This window comes from Lampetra fluviatilis, chromosome 52, assembly GCF_964198595.1.
Source record: "Lampetra fluviatilis chromosome 52, kcLamFluv1.1, whole genome shotgun sequence".
Classification (NCBI taxonomy): Eukaryota; Metazoa; Chordata; class Hyperoartia; order Petromyzontiformes; family Petromyzontidae; genus Lampetra; species Lampetra fluviatilis.
Genome location: NC_136326.1, coordinates 4,453,614 through 4,478,018, shown reverse-complemented (window position 1 = coordinate 4,478,018; position 24,405 = coordinate 4,453,614). Strand labels below are relative to the sequence as shown.

At 46.4% G+C, this 24,405-nt stretch overlaps 1 protein-coding gene across 2 annotated transcripts; it reads right to left on the bottom strand.

The window, feature by feature from the left end:
• Positions 1 to 369: 369 nt before the first annotated feature.
• Positions 370 to 24,405, bottom strand: LOC144949102 (protein FAM161B-like). Of its 2 annotated transcripts, none has more exons than XM_078878943.1 (11): positions 24,060 to 24,405; positions 18,579 to 18,949; positions 17,349 to 17,616; positions 15,533 to 15,757; positions 14,721 to 14,834; positions 12,466 to 12,649; positions 11,836 to 12,163; positions 9,688 to 9,858; positions 8,766 to 8,865; positions 4,643 to 4,896; positions 370 to 3,931 (listed from the first exon to the last, which is right to left on the bottom strand). In XM_078878943.1, exons 1-11 carry the CDS (start codon positions 24,153 to 24,155, stop codon positions 3,805 to 3,807), a joined length of 2,238 nt encoding a protein of 745 aa, XP_078735069.1. In that variant the 5' UTR covers positions 24,156 to 24,405; the 3' UTR covers positions 370 to 3,804. The 2 variants fall into 2 exon arrangements, with proteins under 2 accessions (XP_078735069.1, XP_078735070.1); XM_078878944.1 differs by having other exon boundaries at positions 9,688 to 9,855.

Sequence of the window (24,405 nt, the reverse complement as noted above, 5' to 3'; positions counted from 1 at the left end):
AGCCGTCCCGGAAGCCATAGAGAATGCATTGCAGCGCCCGCCGTTCGAAAAAAAACATCTTTGAATGTAAGTCTATGGGAACACTCTGGGCGATTCTCAGCCGGAGTGAAATCGCCCAAAAAGAGGTGGTACTCCACAGAATGTGACATGACGCTGATTGGACTATATCCAGAGGCACAGTAACGGCTCGCGAAACTCTGTGGTTGAATGACATTGGTGGTGCGTCGCCCAATCGCCCTAATGAAGAAACCGCTCCTGTATCTGAACCAGTCCTGCCCCCTCTCTAAACCATCGCCCCCACCCCCCCCGATCTTCACCAACTTGCACTGAATATGGTCTAACTCCCCCCAGGATTGACAGTTGCTGAGAGGCTTTCATCCAGCAGTGGATTATAAACAGCTGTGAAGTATAAAATAGGTATCACTCAGCCATTATTCTGGGACATTTGAAACTGAAATTTCATTGGATTACATGAGGATTAATATTCCTTATTCTTTTAAAGGCATGAAGAGCATTGATGAATCACGAAGAGACCACACTTTCCATGAAACTGTTCAAAAGATAATCTCAATAATCTGAAAAGAGACAGCTTGACCACAAGCTGTGAGCCATATGAATAAATATTATACGTGGAACTTGATTTAAGTAATGTCATTCTATTATTCACACACAATTACATGTTTCCAACAACCCCATTTCCATGTCGGTACTTTTTAATAAATAAAATGACAACGGTTTTGAGATAAATCCTGGTATTGTGTGACATTATCCGACAGCTGTTCTTCACCTGAGGACAGCAGCTTGTGTTGTGGGCGAAAAGTCGTGAGAATTTAATCATGTTTTATTTTTATTATTTTATTATTTCCCTTCTGCGTGACTTTACCGAAAGATCCAAGAATATGAATCCCTGCAGTCACGAAAGCTTTAAATCGAAAATTATTCCTTCCTGAACCAAGTTGTTTTTTTTTTCTCTCCCAGTGTTGCCCTTTCATTAAAAAAAATGCAACCATGCTCAAAATCAGAACGAGCAATGTTTATGCACATGTATCTGCTGCAGCAACCTTCTCGTGAGTCACGCACGTCAGGTGGGGTGAGATAAGTAACTTAAGGCTGTAAAACAGCCGAGGTGGCTGGCGTCAGAAGTACAGAATACAGCATACACCATGTTAGACCACGTTCTCACATGTAGCCACATTCCTGGGGAATAATAATACAACTAACGCAGCACTTGTTATTAGATTACTAAAAAATAAAGATAGGTGGCTGGTGTCAAAATACAGCATACACCAGGTTAGACCACGTTCTCACATGTAACCACAGTCCTGGGGAATACTAATACAGTAAAACCTTGGATTGCGAGCATAATTCGTTCTGGAAACGTGTTTGTAATCCAAAGCACTCGTATATCAAAGCACTCGTATATGAGTTGTGATCACGTGATGCTCGGCAGATAAAGCGTATTCACGTACTACTTGTATTGCAAGACCTCGCTCGTTTATCAAATACATATTTATTTAAACATTTTGCTCGTCTTGCAAAACACTCGCAGACCACGTTACTCGCAATCCAAGATTTTACTGTACAACTAAACGCATTACTTTTATTATATTACTAAAAAAAGATGGTACCGGGAATCCAATTTCAGTTTGGCAAATGAAAGTAACGTGAAACAGATTGCCATAACTTGTATTCGATGATTACGTTCATGTTGGAAAAAATATCAAATTTTCCCCAAAATTTGATCCAGATTGTGCTTTGGCGTCACTTCACAAGGCCAAGAATCATTTCGAGTCTCTTGCAGCGCGGTGCAAACCTTCGTCTTGGAGAACGTCCGATGGAAGTGGATATCACATAGTTACCTCTGAGATTCCTTCAAGTGACCTCTGGTCCACACAGAATAGAGGGCAGCATTATCCCGCTCTGCATATGAGAGTGAGGTTCGTCGCATGCCGGTCAAACTAACATTTGTATTCTCAGAGGCTGAAATTTTGCCAAATTAAGTGCAGAACCAAATTTTACATGATGTTTTTTTCACGTAGCCTTCGGTAACCAGACTGAGGCCATCAACTCACTGCACTTAATGACCCAGTTTAATCAGAATATTTATTGAGTGGAGGAATCCGATGAGCTGTGAAGCTCTTTTTCATAGACGTCCAGATCTCAGAGGTGCTAATGCAGCACTCTTGACTTCTTAGCTAATCGGCCACCTCAATTACTTTGATAAAAAAATATATTCAAAATATTCAAATACAATGATACATAAGACATTGCTGGGCCAGAAGCCTGAGTTAATGTGAAGACAACTGCAACAGATGCATATAGGTTACAGCCTACAATCATTACACTGCCGAGATTATTGAGCTTAGTTTAATCGTAACAGAGTAATTTTAAGACAGTATTAATAAAGCTAATAAAAAAATCAGATTGCATTACTTTGCAAATACAGGATTGCATGAAATGCATTATTATACCTTGAGTTATTGGTTATCGGCACATTTCATTCAAAACCTAGTGCCAATACTGAACCAGCAACAGACAATTATTCATCATTTAATTGAAATACTTACACCGATGATACACGTATAAAAATTGCACGTGTAAGAATCTGTTATTTAACATGTATGCAAAACAAATGCAAATGTTAGGCGCTATTCACAGTTTCGCTAACGAAGCATACCGTTTGCAAATAATTTGTATAAATCTAAACATGTTGATTCTTACACGTGTGATTTGAGCCTTAAAAATAGGCATGAGGTGATGAATCTATTTTAGCAGGCCAGGCGCCACTGAGCTAAATATCTCTTTTTCAGAAGTAACCAAGTCACAAATGATAGCTAAACGAAGTGGCTTATCACGTGGAAATGTATAGCAGCAACCAAATACTCTAACCGAGTGTTTCTAAATGTAGCGGGAAAAATCAGAGGACTCGGATAAAAATCCACGCGACCGTGCAAACTCCAAATCGAACCCACGACTCCCTGTACACCAGGCGAGGTAGGTAACATCTCACCACCGTGATGCCTTCCGATGCATCTTTACACAAAAAAAATCTGGTGCCAAAACCAAACCAACAAATGGCAGACCAGTCAACAAGGTGGTCCAGATGTCTTCTGACCCTTAATTCTCGAAAACGTAATTTTTCTATTTTTTTAAGTAAGGTTGATGTAAAACACAAATGAATATGCAAAGTAAAAACAAATGTTAGGGGTTAATGAATTGGGAGACACAAGATATCTGGACCGCCCTGTACAGCATGAACAGGGTAGGGGGAGCATTGAAATAATAAAGTACATAGACCTCTGTTCATAAACAAACAGAACATGCCTGATGAGTCGCTGAAAGTCGAGCGTTTTTTTAAACAAATGTTGCTGTCCAACAAATTGCTCTGCAAAGCTTGTTGATGTGTTGAGACGTCTACTGTTAGTCCTTGTGCATTCGTTGAGTGGTGTTGGAGTGCCATCTTGTGGATATTCTCAGAACTACGTGCAGTGATACCTGGACCAGCAATTCACTATGATCGATGCAATAATTATTCATTACATATTTACTCTAGGCAAGCCACACTAAGTCGAAAGACTATTTTTGTTTGCAGGCGCGTCCTACATTGGCAATTACATCGTGTTTTGCCAGTAACCACTTTATATGTAAAGTTCCATTTGTGAACGCGCCTTTGGCTTTTGAAGGTCTAGATTCTGCTAAGGCATGCTCATTCCATTGTCAGTGATTCCGTTGTCGATGATATTAAAGACTTTCACTTCCTGAGTGTAAAGTGCACGGGATGGGCCTTCGTCACATCGTCCGACATCACTGACGCTCATCCGCATCGTCCTCACCTTCGCTCGCATCCTCTTTGTCACCCTCTTCCCGATGCTCTTCGAAGTCACCCTCATCGCTCTCTTGGCTCTCTTTCACATCCTCACTCTCGTCGTCTCTGAGATGCGGAGGTGCACACACACACACACACACGTACAAGTACACAAGTACATAAACATGCACACGTACACACACACACACAAACGAAAATATTATACTCTTTGTTTCGTTCAGTAAAGGTATAAAACAAAATAAATCACGACGTTTCGGGCGCAACACAAGCGTCCGTCATCAAAGCATGCTTTCCCACCTGATGACGGATGCTTGTGCGATTTATTTCATTTTATACCTACGTGACTTTACCAAAAGAACCAAAGAGTATGGATTCCTGCAGTCGCAAAAGCTTCAAATTGAAAATATTATAATTCATACTTGTAGACCACAGGGAAAGTGCTGTGAGGGAACACCTATGAAAGTATGACGCATGAGGGGCCGGAACCATACTTGACTGCCCACATCTCAAAATTGCTGATTATGACACCCTGCTGGAAGCTCATTATTTAAGGCCGAGTTGTCCCAGGGCAAATCCAGAACATGCTCACATACCACGTGACATCGATGTGCAAGGCTGGAAAATTTAATGCAGGTTGCCAGGACCATAGCGTTGTGGACGACATCGCCTTATTGTGGGGCTTAAAATGTAATGCTACCAATGTCAATTACATACAGCACCTTCAGGCGGCAAACGCATGTTAAAAAGCGTATGGATGGTTCTTCTTCCCGTGTTTACTGAAGCCCCAGTGTGGCTCCCACTGTGAGCGAGCGTCACCTGCTGTTCTGCAGAGGGCGCGAGTCCTGGGAGTCTCCTCGGCCGCCAGAGTCCGGAACGCCGCCCGTCATCCCCGTGTCGCTCGCACCATCGACACCATCGTCATCATCGTCGTCGTCACCGTCTTCATCAGCGGGCCCGGCCGTCTCCCCGCCGGCCGCCCCGCTTCCAAGCTCGCGCACAAACTCCTCATCCATCCCGGTTTCCCGCAGCGCCTCCCGATAGCGCCGCTCCGCCTGCCTCTTGGCGTTCCTCTGTGAAGGCGCAGTTCCACATCGGGGCCGAGTGTCTCCCTCGGGCATTCGTAAGTGGATGTCAGTCAAGCTTCGTAAACCGGATAGGTTTGATGGTAATTCATAAGTAAATTAGCATCAAGCCCTATCTGGTTTACTCACCTTAACAGCAAAAACCTTTTCATTTACGACATGGCCCTAAATTGTAAAAAAAAAAGGTGTAATTTTGTCCACCCAGCAGTATAAATAGGAATACCACAGCGTGTCGATCCATTGTTGGCATGTGGTGGGTTAAAGTGTGGGTACTCCCAAATGATCATTTACGGCATGTTCCTAAATTGTAAAAAAAAAGGTGTAATTTTGTCCACCCAGCAGTATAAATGGGAATACCACATCTTGTCGGTTAAAGTGTGGGTACTCACACATTTTTCCAAGCTGTCAGCCCAGTGGAGGGAGGTGACAATTTGTGTAGTATTCTTGGTTCTTTCACCATCCTTAGGATGCCATCTTTCCGACAGCTCTGTTCTTCACCTGATGACGATTGCTTGTGTTGCAATCGAAACGTCGTGAGAATTTTATTATGTTTTATTTTTATCATTTTATTATTTCCCTTCTACGTGACTTTACCGAAAGAACCAAGACTGTGAATCCATGCAGTCACGAAAGCTTTAAATCGAAATTTGTGTAGTGTTTAAAAAATAAAAATACACCCCAATGATAAAATCAGTCGAGGGATGAGTCAACTTGCTTTGGTAAAAAAAAAAAATGGATATCTTAGTGGAATAGTTGGCGCGTTACTCAGAGTTTATGCAAAGCTTGATGTAAAACTAACATTTCTATGTTTACATTCTATCCATATTAGCCACAGAGAAAAAAATGTGTTGTTTACATTTTATCCCAATTAGCTACAAAGGAAAATATGTGTTGTTTAGCACACTGACTCATTTAAAAATAACCATAAATTGTATTAATTTACATGTGCATAGTTCTTAACAGCTGGTGTATTTGATTTCATTCATTAACACCAAATATAATCTCTCCTGACAATTGCTTATTTTCATCAAATCTATCATAAAAAATCCGGCGGATCCCCATTGCCACCAATGAAGCTTTTGTCCACGTCTTTACAAAACAGAATCTGATGAAAATGAGCAATCATTCGGATGATAAATGACACCCATTTATAAGAATGATGCCCTGTGTGTCTAAATTCCACATTAAGCTCTTGGGTAACACATTTCCCTTGTTATTTAAAGACAGGAACAACCCAAAGATAGTTTAAGGAAGGAACAACCCAAAACACAATTGAAGTCACAATGTCCCCCCCTACTCCTCAAATGAGCAATAGGGCAGTGCCCGTCTTATGTTGGAGGCCATGAGTCAGTTTTATGTAAAACGTCACAAACCCATGGTGGGAGTCGGTCTGTGAAAATGGGGAATTCCGAGAGCGGCACTGGTGTCGTTGACCTTGTCAGGCTGAGCAAACTCCGAGCAGGATATGAACTCGGAACTTTTAACAGCGTCATAACCTTGAGTGACCGGCTTACATGATGATGCATTACATGACAAACAGATGCAGACGAGGGACGTCTGAGCGGAAATATGGGAAACCACGCTTCCCGTGACACATTTGCATTCACAAGCTGTCTTGTTGTCATTGCACTGCATAGCTACACAATACAGGACACCATCAATCACGATGAGAATTCAGAGACTCAATATCTTATCTTACCTTAAAGAAATGTATAAAGCGCCTTTACCAAGGCGCTTCGAAAGTAATTAACAATGGTACATGTGAATGTAACGGTGGAGATGAGGTCAATAAAAATTGATGAGAGGAAGCGATGGGGGCAAATCTGTGATGCGTGAATTCGGTGAAAGCGAAATTGATAGTAAATGATGATGAATGGACGGAATGAGTGAGGACTGAGTGACAGCCGTATAATGAGAATATGAAGAGGGATAAGTAACGGTGACGGTTACGAGGGGGGGGATTAAGTGGTCGTGGGGCGAGCTAGGGAAAATAGGCGAGTTTTTAATGAGGGGCAGAAACTAGTGAGCGAAGGTGACTGCTTAATGTGGAGGGGAAGTTTGAATCCAGTGAAGGGGGGCGAGACGAGAAAACGAGCGAAAGCGTGGATTGAGCACAAGGAGGAGGAACGGAGAGAGAGGGACGGCAGAGATTGAGAACGCAGACGGCATGGTGACCTAGAATATCCACGCACCCGCACTCCATGCATTCCCTGTCGCAGGGCAAAAGCCCCTTAACCCCCGGCTACATCGTGGCGTAGTTTTTGGGCCGCTCTTTTAGAGACATGCGGTGAAATTTATCATAGACACCTTCCAATTCATTCCCTCTTGGTATTATCCTTACCCAGAATTGGTCCGCAGAAGATACGTATTGTCGATGCATCAATTCTTCTGTAATTCGCTCTCAATCTCTTATCCCCGCACCTCCGATTAGCATGGTTGGCTACGTACGGTGCGAAAGATCTTCAACATACATACACAAATTAACAGATAAGTGGAGTAAACTGGAATTGGTTGTTCAGATAAATGTGGCAATAGCACCCCCCCCTTAGATAAGAGGAGTTTCAGCTGATTTCATCCTAAAAGTAAACAGTACACTTCTATCAAAATTGATTGATCAAAAGTGTCAAATATTTCACGGAAAAATTATACGCAAATGTGTCTATGGGTTGCTCGTTTGGTTTTTTAACAGATAATAGAGAAATTCAGTGATAAAAAAAATCCTCCTCCGAAATGCCATGAGCCTGCCATGAGCCTGCATAGGCTTAGGGACATTATTGCGCTGATGACCTTGAATGGCGCATTTTTGTATCGGCAAAGGTTACGCTGGCAAACGTCATTTGTGCAACGTCCCTGTCATTTCTACAACAAAAACAATGTGGTGCGCAGCTGTGATTTCTTGTGATGCGCTCTCATTATAAACACAACCACAGGATGACAGAAATTATTTGTTATGAGCTGTGCATCCCAGCAAAACAACAATTACCCTCCAAGATTTTCTTTCCGGTGGTCTATGGAGCTCATGCTCAGCAGGCCTTTTCTCGTAAAACTACACTTGGAAATGTACCGTATTTTCTTTATTATAACACGCTCACAAAAGCGAGACTCACCCCAAGCTTGTATCTGGTGCAAATAAATCTATCCACATCTCGTCTCTCTGTCACAGACACAAAACCCAAGCATTTTATACAATGCACCACCAACTTTGGAAAAAAGTGTGTCCTATAATTTAGAGAATACGATAATAAGCTGGGCCTAAACACAGGCCATCAAGGGCATGTTCAGTTTCCCCATGAAGCGTGACGTGCTGTAAAGGCTTGTACAAAATAAGGATGTAAAATTACTTTATGACTTCAGCTCTCTGACATGTTCTTACCCATTGCGTGCAGTTTGATTTGCTTCATTAAGATCAGAGCGCGTTATTGTTTTTGTTTGTAAATTCTTTTTTGTTTATCGTTCTTGCGCGAGGTTAATTTTGATATCAGCAGGTTTATGATGCAAGAAGCTGTGACCATTTGTTTACACGTTTACTGATCTTACTGTGGCACCAGGCCTCTCTTGAAAAATACACTATTGGTTTGCCAATATGCTCTCGGCAACTTGAGTTGTACGCCTTTTGGTGTCATCTGGTCCAACACCAATGGAGACTAGGCTCTAAGGAAAGCTGTCTCGGGTGTGGACTAATCAACTTCAAGGACAGTGCATATTATTATCATTATCAGAGTTGTTTCTTTTTGTTTGCATTTTGACTACTTGTGTTGTGCTTATTGCAAACATGATGCCTTGTATAAATGTGTCAGTTTTGTACCAGTTTAAAGGGTAAAAACCTACTACTATGTGTAAGGTGATGATGACGAGACCTGGGTAACTTGCTCCAGCAGGAGAGGTCTTCTGGCCACACGATCCTTCATGGCCTGCAGCTCTGTGCTGTACTCGTGAGTGCGTTTCTTGTCCTGCTCCCTGCGGGAGGGGGGGGGGGGATGCACAGGGAGGGGTAGGTGGAGACGCACAATGCACTTTTATTGCCGTATCTTGCCCTCTTTAACTCAACGCGCGCTTTACCTGCTGGAGCTACGTTGTTTTGTTGTTGGACAGCTTATGCCGAGACGAAAATGTTGCTTCTAGATTAGAAGTTTTCGTGCCTGCAAGGATTCATACTCTTTGTTTTTTTCGGTCAAGTCACGTAGGTAAAAATTTGTAATAAATTAGATCACGACGTTTCGGGCGCAATACAAGCGTCCTTCTTCAGGTGGGGACAACTTAGCGAAAGCACACCGCTTAAGTGTGTCTCAGAGGTGGCTGTGACGAGTAATTCTATAATTTATTTTTTACCAACGTGACTTTAACGAAAAAACTAAAGAGTATAAAAATGTTGCTCTCTGCTTTTGCTGCTGCTGGTGATGATGATGACGATGTCTCATGACCTAATTCTCTGGTGGGATGTCGAGACGTTGATCGGCAATGTTTAAATGTTCACGTCGATGTTAATGGACCAGTGAATAACTTCAGGAGAGCCTGGTGAATATCTTAAATTGTTCATCATCAGCGTAGGAGATAAGTGCATCTGCTGTGTGACGTTCTGATGTAATTCAATAGGCACCATTGAGTTTAGGTTCTTCTGTGAGTGATTAAGTGCTTGTGAGGGATGTTGGAATTGTCCCAATTTCCTCTTCGCTGAGTTTCAGGATGGAATGAGGATGATAATGATGATTAAAAACTCTATTGACCTGTGTGGAACTCACTTGACCTGCGTGGAACTCACTTGACCCGCGTGGAACTCACTTGATCTGTCTCAGCTTTCCGGGGTGGCTCTCGGCGAGGCTGCGATGAGGGTCATTGGCACGCGCCCGTCGCAAGAGGTCAGCACGCATCGCTTTCTCCCTTTCCCTCCTCGTCTTCGCCCTCTCCTCCTCATCCCTCTCCTTTCGCTCTCTGCCCTCCAACGCCCTACTGCTGCCAGGGAAAGAAATAAACAAATAAAAATCACACACGCGGAAACATCCCCCGGGTTGCGGAAGACCCGACTTATGGAAATATGACCTTCTGAGAATGCTCCCATCAATCACGTGAAAAAAATGTAAATATAAGGAAATGTTTGCGTTAGTTACGTAAGCGTAAGTAGTGCAGCGCGGTGAGGCTGCGGATGTCACCTTAACTGAGCCAGAGTTTCACTAGCATTAAGGTCAATATCATTTTTTGTAGCGTTACGTAATTGTTTTTCTATCTTAGAACTATTTTTTTCCCCATGTTTCAATTGCTGGTTTTCTTCATTTTAAGTTTATTTCACGAGTTATTTACTGTAAGTAATTTATGTAACACAATTACACTTTGACTGCTTGTGGTCTCAGCCAACAACGATTGGAGATGTCTACGCCTAGACTAATGCACGGTAAACGAACATTCGGAAGTGAACGCGTTCTGTTAACAATGAATATAAAAATGTTTGTGGTATTCATAAACAATTGGATACAGTTTATGTTCCACTAGTTTCATTATGGGTAGTGTTAGCGTAGATATTCGATCAAATGAAAGAATCACAGGAAGTGCAGAGCCTATGTACAGCGATACGATACAGGTCGCGATAGAAAACGGACGACAGAAAGATACAATACCGAGAGAAAACGACCCTAATAATCGGGTAATGGAGGCACAATAATTTCCGGCTATGGGATTCTATCGTTGATTTGGGGGGGGAAATTGTTCAGTTTCCGACATACGAGAAATTCGGATGACGGGTCATTTTCGGGAACCGAACCCTTCCGTAGCCCGGGGACTGCCTGTATGTCGTTGTCAAACAGAAAAGGCCTGCTGATGGGCAGCAGAGGGCAGTGCAGTAAATTCCACCGCACTTATATGTTCCCACATTTGTGCTCCGCGCCTTCACCGCCCCACCCTTGACCATTGTGGTGAAGCATGGTCAAGTAATCCCCATGACCGGCATGGCATGGTGAGGCCCTCATTCGGCAGTGGATTGAGTGGCAAAAATACAAAATACACCCTCTCGCTAGCCTAAAAGAGCGTACATGAGTGTAGTTGGTTGCTCCTTAGCTGTCTGATGTGTGTCTCGGGTTCTACCGCGTGCTGTACATCCAGAAAGCATTGCAGAGCTGCCGTGTGTTCTCCAGAATACAAGACGTACTTTACCCTGTATTTTAAACCACAGGTTTTGGTGTCTTATAATCCAGTCGGTGTGTGTATATGTATATCCAGATTTGTATAACTTTATTGACACTTGCGTACAAATTTCGATTTAAAGCTTTCTTGACTGCAGGGATTCATCTTTTTGGTTCTTTTAGTAAAGTCACATAGAAGGGAGATAATAAAATAATAAAAATAAAACAATAACTTGTGTACAAGTTTGGGGCAAAGTCTTAATTTCCGGAGCGTCTTCTAAACTATTGAAAACTTTGGCTCTTTTCAGAAGCGACCTGGTCACAAATGATAGCGCAACGAAGTGGCTTATTGCGTGGAAATTTCTAGCAGCCAAATACTCCAAATGCATGTTCCTAAATGTGGAGGCAAAAACCTACGATTTATGTATGTATGTATGTTGAACTTCTTTTGCACCGTACATAGCCAACTGTGCTAATTGGAGGTATGGGGAAAGGACAACAAAACACAAAAAGTAGTTCAATCTAGATCATTTAAAGGTCCATAGCTCCAGCGGCTTCCTAATATTGGAAGGAAGAGCATTCCAGATGGCCACAGAAGCGCATCTGACCACCGTCTTTGTTCGATGGTTTAGCCAAAAGCTGCCGCTGCTGCTGCTGCTGCTGCGAGGATTGCCGGAGTTGGCGTGACGATGGTTGATGCTCCTTGATGAGATCAGCGAGGTAAATAATGGGAAGAATGCGGTACATCACAACCGTTAAAACCTACGCAGCAGCAATTCCTCTTGCTCGACACGTTCCAACCTTGGCGCGACCTCACCGTATGGATTCGTGCCGCCGCCTCGCCGCGTCGTTGCTGCGAGTTGGGATCCAGTCGGCCGCCGCGGGGCATGGGCTCGAGCGGAAGGCCCTTGGCCGCACGTCCCTCCCGGCGGAGGCCGTGGCTGCGGCGGCCCTCTTCTCCCCGCGTTCCGTCGTGCGCAGCGCGAAGGGAGCACAGGCGGCGGGCGGCGGCGGGGCCGAGCGGGACAGCGAGCTGCGCTGGAAGTCGCGCAGCAGGCGCTGGAAGTCGGGCACGCTGTGGTGCACGCGCGGGCGAAACGACGGCTCCGAGCAGCGGGTTGCCACGGGCGCTGTGCGTGACCTGCCTGTCGCACGCAGCGGAGGGTGCAACTTCGCGCGTTAGAATGCAAGCGGCGTCCTGTACAATCCGTGCTGCGCTTGTACGTAGCACTCTTTCGTGCAGAGCATCCCAGGGTGCCTTACAACAAAAATCTCCGACAGTGATATAAACCAGTCGGCCAATCGATCCCACTCGAGGACAAGCTAGTGTAAAACAAACACGTGTTGCCTTCATTCTAATTACTCAAGTCTGCTCACCGTAATCACCCCAAGCCTGCCCACCCTCCCGCTGCTCACCCCAAGCCTGTGCCACTCAATCGCTGCTCACCCCGGGCCTGCTCTGCGATGTGGGCGTGGAGTCCGGGTGGAATGGCCGCTTTCTCCAGGAGCTCCTGGGCACGCATGCCGGCCCGCACTCGCCGCAGAAGCTCATCAGCCGCCAGCCGCTCGCTCACGCTGGGGTCTAGCACGGCTCGCAGGGCCGGTCGCTCTGCCGAGCCCACGCGCCGGGACTACACACGTACACAAAGATCCCCGGTGTAGCCTTTAACAGACTGTTGGTGCAAGCGCCGTTAGCGAGGAGCGCCTGTGAAGATTGGCACGGCACGCGACGGGGTGGGTGGTCAGCACCACGCCCAGTAAAGCTTCCGTCTGAGGGCGAGTTGACCCAGGGGGAGGCACGGGACCTGGTTCAGCTATTCACCACTGATGTTGTCTGTGAGCGGGAAATTAACTCAGTGGCCGTGTCGGAGCGCTAATCGCTGCACTGACGCTGCCTACACACACAGCAAACACAAAGATCCCCCGTATAGCCTATAACAGACTTTTGGGGCAATAGCTGTGAGCGAGAAGCACCTATGAAAGTCGGCATTGCACGCAAAGTGGTCGGTGGCCAGCACCACTTCCGGTCGCCTTGGTCCGCCAGTGCTGATATTTTACACGCCGCACCGGCTACTCATTTTGAGGCTGAGTCGACCTAGGGGAGGCCCAGGACCGGTTTAGATATTCGTCACTGATGATGGCCATGAGCGGTAATCGGAATCGTGTCGCCGGGTTCGTAGTGCAGTGCACTAACCCCTGCGCTGTCGCTCCCCACATGTACACACGCACACGTTACACAGGCACACAAGCAGCAGTGACATTTGCGACACTTTAGGTTTCATTGATAGCAGCAGTATTGGCTAAATATGTAATATTGGGTAAATATATTATATTGGTGGACACGGATACAAGTGGGGAGGGTGTGGATGGAGAGTGGGGGAAGATGGGGGGAGGAGAGGGGGGTCTCTCTGTCTTTCGTATGGCATTTGAAGAGCAACTGATTGCGTGTGTTGAGTCTGGTAATCCATTCGGTGGCATCAGGAGTTGCCGTCGATGTGTGGAATCCGTACCGCCTGTGTAAGCGCATAATGGGAAGTGGTCGGTTACGTGACCGACAGATCGCATTGCGCCACATTCACGCACGTGGGCCCCTGTAATTTTCCATTTGAAAAAGAAACAGCCGCACCTTTCGCGTGTTGTTCAAACACGATTAGGCAGAGGTGGGTGTTAAGCAGTTTATAATGAGCAAGTAAGCCTTGTTATGGGTTTATTTTGCCTTCCATTTGTGTCACCGGTGGTACAGCTGACCACTGGATCGCGGCGCAGTATTAAATGTCCACAACAAGTTCAATTGACACATTTACCACATTCGTCTAAGCCCAAGCTAGTGACTCCATTCTCAAGTTTGCTCTGCTGGCAGCCCTGATGATTGTTGTATATTTGGAGCTGGCAGCCCTGATGATTGTTGTATATTTGGAGTTTGCGTGTCTCTCACTCTCTCTCTCCCCGTGGTCGCGTGGATTTTTTTTCTCCGGTTCCTCCGGTTTTTCCCTCCAAATTTTCTCAACATGCGTCGCTATTGCTTAGATTATATTTGCTGCTATACATTTCCACATGATGGGCTGCTTCGTTGAGCAATCGTTTGTGGCCGGGTCGCTTCTAAGACAGAAAGAGATTAGCTTTATTTGTATATATTGTTTAAACAGATTTGTTTACCTTTCCTATACTCTGCACTCCTATCGTGTTTTTGTACAGTTTGTAGTGGTAACGTTCTGACCTGCCCCTACTGGCCATCTGTGAAAAAGAGCTTTATAGCTCATCGGATTCTTCCAGTATAAATGCTGATTCTGATTTGGAGAAATCTGTGGTTCGTGTGGAAGCCAGTAAATTAAATGTCATTTCTTTCAGCAATACAATAAAAAAACTTGGCTTATATTCTCACCCATGTGCTACGAACGGCCAAAATGTTGCCTATTACATTTTTTTGTTACTTTTTAGGCAGTGTTGATAACTATTAACAATAATTCAAATGTATCATGCGCATTCCATCCTAGGATACCAATGCGTAATGAATTAAGAGCAGCAAAACAAAAAGCAGAACCAGGAGGCAACCGACCAAACTAATGCGGGAAGGCCCCTTTAAAGAGATGGGGTTTCAAAGCAGACTTGAATATATCTCCCGACTCCGAACGTGTTTTCGTTTTTTTATTATTATTAGTGCTTGTGAGGTACATCCTGGAAGTGTTCGGTTAGCTGCGTCACCTTAGATGGCACCTCCTTTTCCAAGTTGTGCCGTGGACGCACTCTCTCCTCCTCTCTCTTGTTCTCCTCCCTCTCCGCAAACTCAAACGGCTTCAGCGATGCCCGCAGTTCTTCCTGTCGGTCACCGCCAGCACCACAACAATACATGCACCGGTCTTCAGCGTCGGGTGTAACCGGCAAACAAGTGTGGTGCTGCAACATTAGCACAGTTGCTCTGTACGGCGCAAAAAAAACGTTCAACATCCATCTTTGTTCGACCTGATGATGGTTGCACAGCCTCGACCTCACTCTCTCGTCCAAACTCATCTGTATCCAGTGGTAAAACTGTCTAGACTGCTGCAGATGATGCTGGATCAGTGGATGGTCTTAGGAGACCTTCTGATGGCATTTCCTCCACCAAGGGTTCCGGATTAGTTAACTGCCGCCCGGGGTTCGGCGTTGGCAGCTGCTGGCAGTACCGACTCACCAGGTGCAAGATGGAAAGCACCTGGGGGTGTGTGCCTACGGTAGCAGCGAGGGTGTTCCCAGCAAAGACTGACTCAACACCCAGCTGGCCAGACCGCATACATTCACACAAACGCTCGTTAATAGAATTGACCAAACATCCCAATGCAGGACCCTCCTGACAAAGACTCCTGGGACTCAGTATAACCCTCCTCCTCTTCCTCACCTTGCAGCAAAGGATGGTGCAGGTGCTCACCCATCTGAAGGAGCACCCTGACGCCTGGACCGGCGTGGACACACACACACACAACGGCGCTGCATGGCCGACGAAGAATGCCAGAACGAGCGTCAGCACAGCGGCGCCTTACTTTGCGTGCGGCGCGGTTGTCGAGGCTGCGCCGCTGCGCTCGTTCGCGCAGCTCGTGGTAGAGGGGCAGCAGGCTGCGCGCCGGCACGGGGGCCGCGCGCACCCTCACGGCGCACTCCGCCTCCTCGCGCTGCCTCCGCTCCAGCGCCAGCTGCGCCAGCTCCTCCGCCAGGCGGCGGCGCCGCGTCCCCCGCGCCGCCTCCCGCTCCACGTCGCGCTGCACCAGCTGCACGCTCGGAGGTGGCGGGCGGCGGGGATCGCGGTTTGACAAGCTGACAAGCTGGTGCTGGGGGGGGGCTATGCACGACGGTCGTCCGCAACTCTGCAGGTAAAAAGGTTGATGGATCACTTACTACTGGACATCTGTGAAAAAGAGCTTCATAGCTCATCGGATTTCTGCAGTATAAATAAATATTCTGATTCTGACTTCGTGAAACCCCCTGCCTACCCATTGGTGTCGAGGTCGCCGTCTCCTGGCCGGCCAGGGTATAGCAGTACAGCAAGTTTAACTGTATTCCATAACGTCTTAAACATAAAAATAACAATACATTTCAATAAATCTGCGTGGGGATTAAGTGTTATCCTCCCTACGCATGCATGGCTTTTCTCCGGGTCCTACCATTTCCTCCCGCGTGTATACACATTCATTGATGAGTTGGCCAAGCATCCCAATGTAGGACCACAGAACTTGGGCAATAGTTGGCTGGCTGCCTTCCTGCTTGGCTGTGATTTGCCACGGCTCCGTGCGAAAATTGTGCGCGCGAGAAACATCCTACAGCATCATGAGATGCAATTTGCATGAACGACGCTACGTAAAGCTCAACATCATTATTATTAGAACAAATCGCAATCAGAAATGCTCCCATCTTCTGCACGGCCCTCAGGCAAAAAGGCTCTTGGAGTGGCCCAGCCACCTATGACTCGACTGAGACATAAATAGATACAAATTATTCGTGAGACGAAAAAAATAAATAATTGGCTAGGCAAGTTCGGGGGGGGGAGTGGGCGGGCTGGAAGCAGTCGTCCCACACGCTGGCTGCTGATGAAATGGCCAACAATCACACGAAGAAAAACAAAGGCCCCCCCCGCCCCCCGTGGCCTCGCTTCCCACACGATTCTCAACAAACTCCTGCTGGTGGTTTCTTGGTAATCCTGGCCGTGGTTTCTTGGCAATTCGCAGAATCAAAATAAGTTACTTGGCGGAAGGGGAAGCGTTTGTAAAAACAACGTGCACAAAACACACAATCTGGCTCGCTCCTTTTGAAATTCGTGTCTATTATTTTCCCCTGGTGGAGGGGGATTGCTATCTTTATTACTTACGGAATAGGAGTTGGGTGTGGTGTCGGTGTGAGGGGGTGTTTTTAAAGGTTTTTTTTTATGAAGGAAGAGAGGGGGCGAGGGTGACAGTAAAACAATGCAGTTTTGTTCTCTAATCTGTGCGTTCCTCTTCCAGTCTCTCAAAATAATTCCAAGTATACATCTTTCCACGTAAATTTTCACACTTTTCAATGTGCCTCAATAAGAAAGGTTAATTTATTTTTACCAGTTTGTACTTCCTGCTATGAGACACATGGTTAAAAGAATCATGATCGTTAACAAAAATAAAATCGAAGAAAAAACTGAAAAGCATGATGGAAATTGTTATGCAACCTTTAAATTTTTTCTCCATATTTTTCTTAAATGACCACATTTCCAAAGCGTATGTCAGAGCAGGTAGTACGCGGCGCGTGACATCACTGCATTGCAATACGTATTGGGGGTCACGTGTGGCAGCTGGCTCGCATATCACCAGCCGGTGAAGCCGCACGCAAACCCACCGAGAAGGGCTTGGGGATGGTGACTTTGGGCGAGCGAGCGCACGAGGCGCTCCGAGGCTTAGGCCTTGGCTCCGGGCGCCCGTGAAACGCCGCGTAGTCATCCAGACGGAAGCCTTGCCACAGCTGAAGCACTCGCCTCACGGCCGGCGGGGTGTCCACCCCCGAGTCGTCCCACGACCCGAGATCGAGCAGCGAGCGCCAGGGCTTAGAGTGGGAGCTGACGCGCATGCCGCTGCTGCTGGTCCCAGTGTGAAACCTTCCCGCTGAGCTGTGCGGAGACAAACGGCAGCAGGGACAGTGTTAACGTTTAACGCCCTGAAAGGGTTCTTAACACTCGCGATGTATTAACCCTTTCCCGTTCCGATGACGTAAAGTGTTTCTTCCGATTTCATTCGGAAACTGTAACGAAAATTTAAATAAAATAACTTCATCGGTACCGAGGCTGCCACAAGACCATGCGGGAGGGTGTTGAAGCACAGTTTGCCTCCAGGTATCATAGAGTGCGGTCGTGTCGCTAAAGTTCTCTGTGGCGAGTACAATGTCTTTAAAAACAGCGCAGCTATGCCTCTCTAAATAAAATTTACGTTGAACCGCTTGCGCGTTCCGAGATTCAGAGGTGAACGGGACACCCACCCTGCAGCTTGTAGATGTCTCGGAACGGGAAAGGGTTAAGATAAAAATGCTTGAAACAATGGTGCAAGTTCCTTAAATCTCCCCGTCCGTCTCAACCAGCAGTATAAACGGTTTAATACGTAGGCTTTCGTGACCAATATTATTCATAATCAACGTATATACGGGTACACCATAGTCAGTCGATCGACATGTCACGTGTTGTGGGGTAAAGTGTTTAGTGTTGTACTCCAACCTCTTCCAAGGTGTCTGATCAGCGTGGAAGAGTAGGCCAAAATACGCCCTGAAAGGGATGTGAGCAAGAAATTGCAGAGCTGTCATTGCCTGCTGCGGATGTATCCAGCCCATGCGGAAATGATCAAACACATTCCTGCGGAGGGAGCTGGTAGGAACGTTGGGTTGCTCGGTCAATGGCCAGGGTCAACGGCGGCGTGGTGTATTCCGCAAATATGCCCGACTGTGAGGGCGGGTGCGCTATAATTCTTGGCCAGGTCGCTTCTGAAAAACAGCTTTTTAGCTCAATGTAAAAAAAAACATTTTAACAGTTTTAATAGTTCATATTGAACGGATATTTTTGTTTCTCCGTCTAAAACGGCAAACCTGCGCAACGGTGGCTTGGACGCGGCATCACGGCGGTTGTCGACGCCCCACGTGCGCTCGCTCCACCCCGCCGGCGTTGCCTTCGCGGACGGCTCCGGCGAGCTCTCCTCGTCTTTCCTGGGGGTCTCAGGGGACGCAGACCTTTGCTCCTGGGCCCTCTTGACGGCTTCCCGGTACAGCACCTCCAGCTGCTCTCCGCCCGTCCCCTCGCCCACTCGCTCGTCTGCCTGCTCGGCGAACCCCCGCAGCCGGGCTGGGTCAGACACAGGGGCGGCCGTGGTGGTAGGGACGGGGCAGACCCGCGTGGAGGGGAGTGACGCCGGCCGGCGTGGCGGGGCATCTTCTAACCCGCTGTCGGAGCCGCTCTCCCGCTGTGTGCACACGTGAGAATCTTTATTTAGACTGCAGGAGGAGGGATCCGGTGAGCTATGAAGCTCTTTTACAGACAGATGTCCAGTATGGACAGGTGAGCAAATACGCAGACTCTAGATTTGAAGCTTTCGTGACTGCAAGGATTCATATTCTTAGGTTTTTTCGGTAAAGTCAAACTTGACAGACTCATTAAGGACTTCGGACACCGCTGTTTCCTTCGTTTAGTTGCCTCCTTCACATACACGATGCCTCCTTCACATACTTGGCCATTCGTGTCAAAACATGTTAAAGTGATTTTAACACATCCCATCACCACCACGGCCTTCTGGGAGTGCATAATTTCAGCAGCAATGGTTCAACGCAAGTAAATTCTGGCATGTTATTCGCTTATTTATATTGGAACATTCTCCACAAAGATGCTAATAATTATTTAATTAACTTGGCTGGGTTTCTCAGGGAATAGCAATGCTACGTATGCTTTGGAAGGAGAGAATAGGAGAGGATAAATAGGTAATATACACGTAAATAAACATACATTAGGTCCAGGATGTGTGCTGTGATGTAATGGTGAGAACACTGGACTTATAATACGGAGGCCGCCGATTCGATCTCCCTGTGTGACAGTTTAAACAACGGTGCAAGTTTCGTAAATTCCTCCGTCTGCCTCCGTTCACCCAGCATCATAGACGGGTTCGCCGCAGCAAGTTGATCGGCAGGCCGCGTGCGGTGGCTGCTCCAACCTCTTCCAGTATGACAAGCCAACGTGGAAGAGGACACAAATACCCCTTAGAGGTGCTCTCTAGGGCTTCCTCGAGTGAAGGCCCTCACGCCAGCAGTGATATGAACAAGTCATTGCGGAGTCGCACCTTAATGGCTGCTATAAATTCCCTGGTGTTAAGCCACTCGTTGAGCTATCATTTGTGGCCAAGTCGCTTCTGAAAGGGAGCTAAATAGCTCAGTGGGCTTTACCTGGTCAAATAAAAATCGTTTAGTTTATATTTGTATTTTTAAAAAGTCCACATTCACTGCAATTAAGAGGCCAGCCAGAGCAGGACACAGGACTGTAACTTTCCTAATTTCTTTCCTGCAAGAGTAAATGTGTCTAATCCTGCTTTGGCTTGTTTAAATAAAAGGCACCGCCTTCACAGTTTTACAATTGGTTTAGAGCTTTGAGACAATTTTCTTCATGACGTTTGATCACAGTCACTGTATCTTCAGTTTAACATGAGCGTAATGTACAGTATTGGCAAATAGCAATCTGATTAGGGCTGGTAATCCTGCAGTGGTGTAGCTGTGCTGGGCAGGCATTAGAGGCATTAGTGGAAAGAGCATATGTGATGACAAGTATGAGGGCTTGGAGCAAAGAGAGATGTGCTTCTCAACGTGTGTTCACACATAAGGCCATGTATGCATGTGGAATTGAATTAAACTGGACTCCCATAAATGTGAAAAGGGTCAAAGATAGAGGTGCAGCGCTGCAATATCCTGCGTATGCCACTGCTGGTACAAAGGCCTGCAATGCAGGAAGCTCCAGAGAGTCCCACTAGTGGGTTGTTTTGGCATCTTTTACAATTATCAGGAATCTTGGAAGAGGTGGGAGTGCTCACACTTTACCCCACCTCACATTGCTTCAACTGCCATGCCAGAAGATTGAACCAGCGAACTCTGGATTGCAAGTCCTGTGTATTAACCATACACAGTACGTAATAATATACATAATCAAGTATGGAAACAAAATTAATGGAAGTTATTAGCCCACAGTGCCAACGGTGGAGTGTCTAGAAAACATAATTTAAGGCAATGGTTCAAACCGATGTCAGCTGTAGCTCTGCATTAATTGCACACTGTGATTTAACTCCAAACTTAGGAATACAACAATTCTGCTGCTATGGAAACAGATACAATTGCTGCTTGTTGCGACGTGACGTAATGTAAGCCAGACCACACCTCAACTGCAAATAACCGCACTCCCAGTAAAATTGCCAAGTGTGACGTTGAAATCGTTTAAATTGCAGCATTAATTGAAAGCAGTAGTGCGAGCAGCAGGCGATCGGAAGGAAGGTTACAAGTTCAAATGCTGGTTGGGGGTTGACTCATCATACCTCTGGGGTCAATAAAATGAGTACTGCTTCAACATGGACACGAGGATACAGGCTGGTCTAGTGGTCAGCGTTAAAGCTTCAGTACATTTCTGCCAGGAAGAGTCATAAGTACATTCTGTTGTAAAAAGGATGTTGAAGTCGTCATTGTCATGTTAATTAAAATGTCTCGATTATGTCACTGCAGACTGGCGTCATCGTCAAAATTCCCAAGTTTCACAATTTCCATCAGCCACGTCTCACTTGCCAAACAGAATGTGGAAAATTCCATGGGCTCTGCCAGATTGCGAGATAAGAGATTCAAGTGGCTGCATTGCATGCGGAGCAGGCAAAAACAATCTAATTGCATGAAAGTGCTTACATTCTTACTCTTAGGTTTTTCGGTAAAGTCACGTAGGTAAAAAATAAATAATACAAATATAATTTAAACCATCTTATTTGGACCATCTTATTTGACAGGTACTATTCTACTTTACCGAGTGTTGACATCCCCAGCGTTGAACAGCACTCTCCTCTCCTTTGTTGTATTTGGATTGCCAACCAACTCTCCTCTCCTTTGTATTTGGATTGTCAACCAACATCGAGTAAAACATTAATTTTAACTTCATTTTTTACCTACGTGACTTTACCGAAAGAACTAAGAGTAAGAGTATGCACCAACTGTTCTCTTTTAGCCCCGCCCCCCCCTAACACGTTCCACTCATTGGCTTCCACATTCAGATAAGCCCCTCCCCCTTCCCTCCCCCCTTAAACTTGTATTTAAGAGCTTGACTCTTGGAATTCTGCCTCACTTGAGACAGTAAATCTAGCTGTGACTGTCCCACCTGAAGACGGAGACTTGTGTTGCCTCCGAAACGTCGTGATTTATTATTTTATTTCTATTATTATTTCAAATATATTTTTATTATTCACTTTTGACTTTACCGAAAAACCTAAGAGTATGAATCCTTGCAGTCACGAAAGCTTCAAATCTAGACTTGCTTACATTCTTGACAAGGGCTACCTACACAAAATGCCGCGTAACATCCAAGGACGACCGTGAAGTTCAGAAATCGTTTGACAATTTTAGGCTGGAGCAGATGTTGTCAGTGATGTCTGAACATCCTTGAGTTTGGTGCGCTGTCTGAAATAAACTTCGGGTATCTGAGCTCAACTCTCATTCTGCATCGTTGTGCAACTCTGTGGTCATGAAATAAAACACATTCCTGAGGAGGGAGCTGGTAGAAACGTTGGGTTACTCGGTCAAGGGCCAGGGTCAACGGCGGCGTGGTGTATTCCGCAAATATGCCCCACTGTGAGGGCGGGCACAAGCCGGCGTGAGTAGGTTCAACGTTGAGTTTTATAAGGGCACCACGGGGTAACCAGCCCCTCCCCACCCAGCCTCACCCCTCCCACCCCCCACCCAGCCCCACCCTCCCCACCCAGCCCCTCCCCTCTCCACCCAGCCCCACCCCTCCCATTTTTGGATGCACGACGGACAGACACAATAATCCCCTGTGGGCTGGTGTAACCAGGAGGTTCCTACCAGTATGAATGAATAAACCTCCATTCTCTGTCGGCACATACAAAAATATGTTTTAGTCTATTGTCCTTCTAGACGTGTGTTCATCGTGAATAATTGTTGAGACAAGCAGACGCAGGACCAATTGATATACAGGATGCCTTGAAGACCGGCAAACTAAATGCTTTATGTTTCCGTGATATTTGTATGTGGTTGTATTTACATATGATTCAGTAACAGCACGTGCATTTTTTCGTTGTGTTGAACAAGTGCTCTGACTGGCTAACATCTGGCTATAACCAACAGCAGCTGTTTAACAAGTTTGACTCAGCTGATGATGATGTGTGGCTGATGGTGATGATGGTGCCAATGGCTTGGCAGCTTATGATGATGCTTCTATTGGTGATGATGCTGATGTATGTGATGGTATTGCTGCCCTTACTTATAATGCTGATACCAATGACTAATATTGCGGCTATTTCGGTTGATGATGATGTTGTTGCGAGGAAGGTTACTGTCATAAGGGGTCATCAATGGCAATATTGTGACTGTTATAAACGTCAGTGTTAGGAGATGCAGCAGTGATGACTGTAAATCAGTTTATAGCAAGGTAAATGTTTATAAGACGTTGCTCCTGATGATGTTTTTTTGTGTGCTGGTGATACTGCGACTACAGATGGTGATAACGCTGGCAAATTACGCTTCTACGGCTGATAATGCTGCTGCTGCTTTTGATGATGACACAGTGATGATTCTGATCATTTTAAAATCTGCTGCTTCTGTTACCGATGATTATTGTATTAATGGTGCAATCGTTGATGATGAAACTTCTGCTGCTGACACTTGTGCAGCTGATGCTGCTGATAGTGTTTCTCATGCTTCCAATACTTCTAATGCTGTTCACGATACTGACAACACCGATGATGATTTTTCCAATGCTGAAGGTACTGATGGTACTTATGCTGCAACTGCTGATAAGGCTTCTGATGCCAATGTAACATTTACAACTAAAGGTCCGATGCCTGAGGGCCTTTTCCTACGCCTTGTGGGTCGTGGGGTCACATGCCCATACTTCACCACAATGGTCAAAGCGGGTAAGGGACCGTCCATAAATGACGTCACGCGATTTTGGACGATTTTTGACCCCCCTCTCCCCCCTCGTCACAGCACGATAGCTTTGAGACAGCTATCGTGCTGTGACGGTTCCACCTGAAGACGGAAGCTTGTGTTGCCTCCGAAACGTCGTGATTTTTAGTTTATTTTTTATTAATTTTAATTTTTTACCTACGTGACTTTACCGAAAAAAAACCTAAGAATACAGTTGTTGTTGTTGTTTACCCGCAGTGAAACGTCTGCACGCCGCATTGACCCGAACACTCAACCCCCCCCCCCACCGACTGTACACGAACACGTGGTAACCCATATGGCTTGACGGCTATGCAGCAGCATCATCATCAATGATCGCCGTCGTCGCTATGAGCAAGAGATCATCACGACCAGCAGCGTTACCTCCACGTCCGCTGCTGCCGCTGCTGCTGCCGGGACGACTCTGGGCCTTGTGCGGGTGCCGGCGAGCAGCGCGGACAAGGCGTGTGGAGACGACATTTAGCAGCGGCAGCCCCCCCCCAACAACACTGGGGTGGCGGTGGCGGCTTCCGTACGCGTGTGGGGTGAACTTCTTGAGCCACCGTGAGGTGAGGCGGCCGTGACGATCGGAGGTGCTTCGTGGGTAGGCAGTCCCGGCATACACCAGCAGCACCAGCAGCAGTACAGCCAGCAGCAGTTACAACCACAAGCAGCAGTACAACCAGCAGCAGTTACAACCACATGCAGCAGCAGCAGTGCAACCACATGC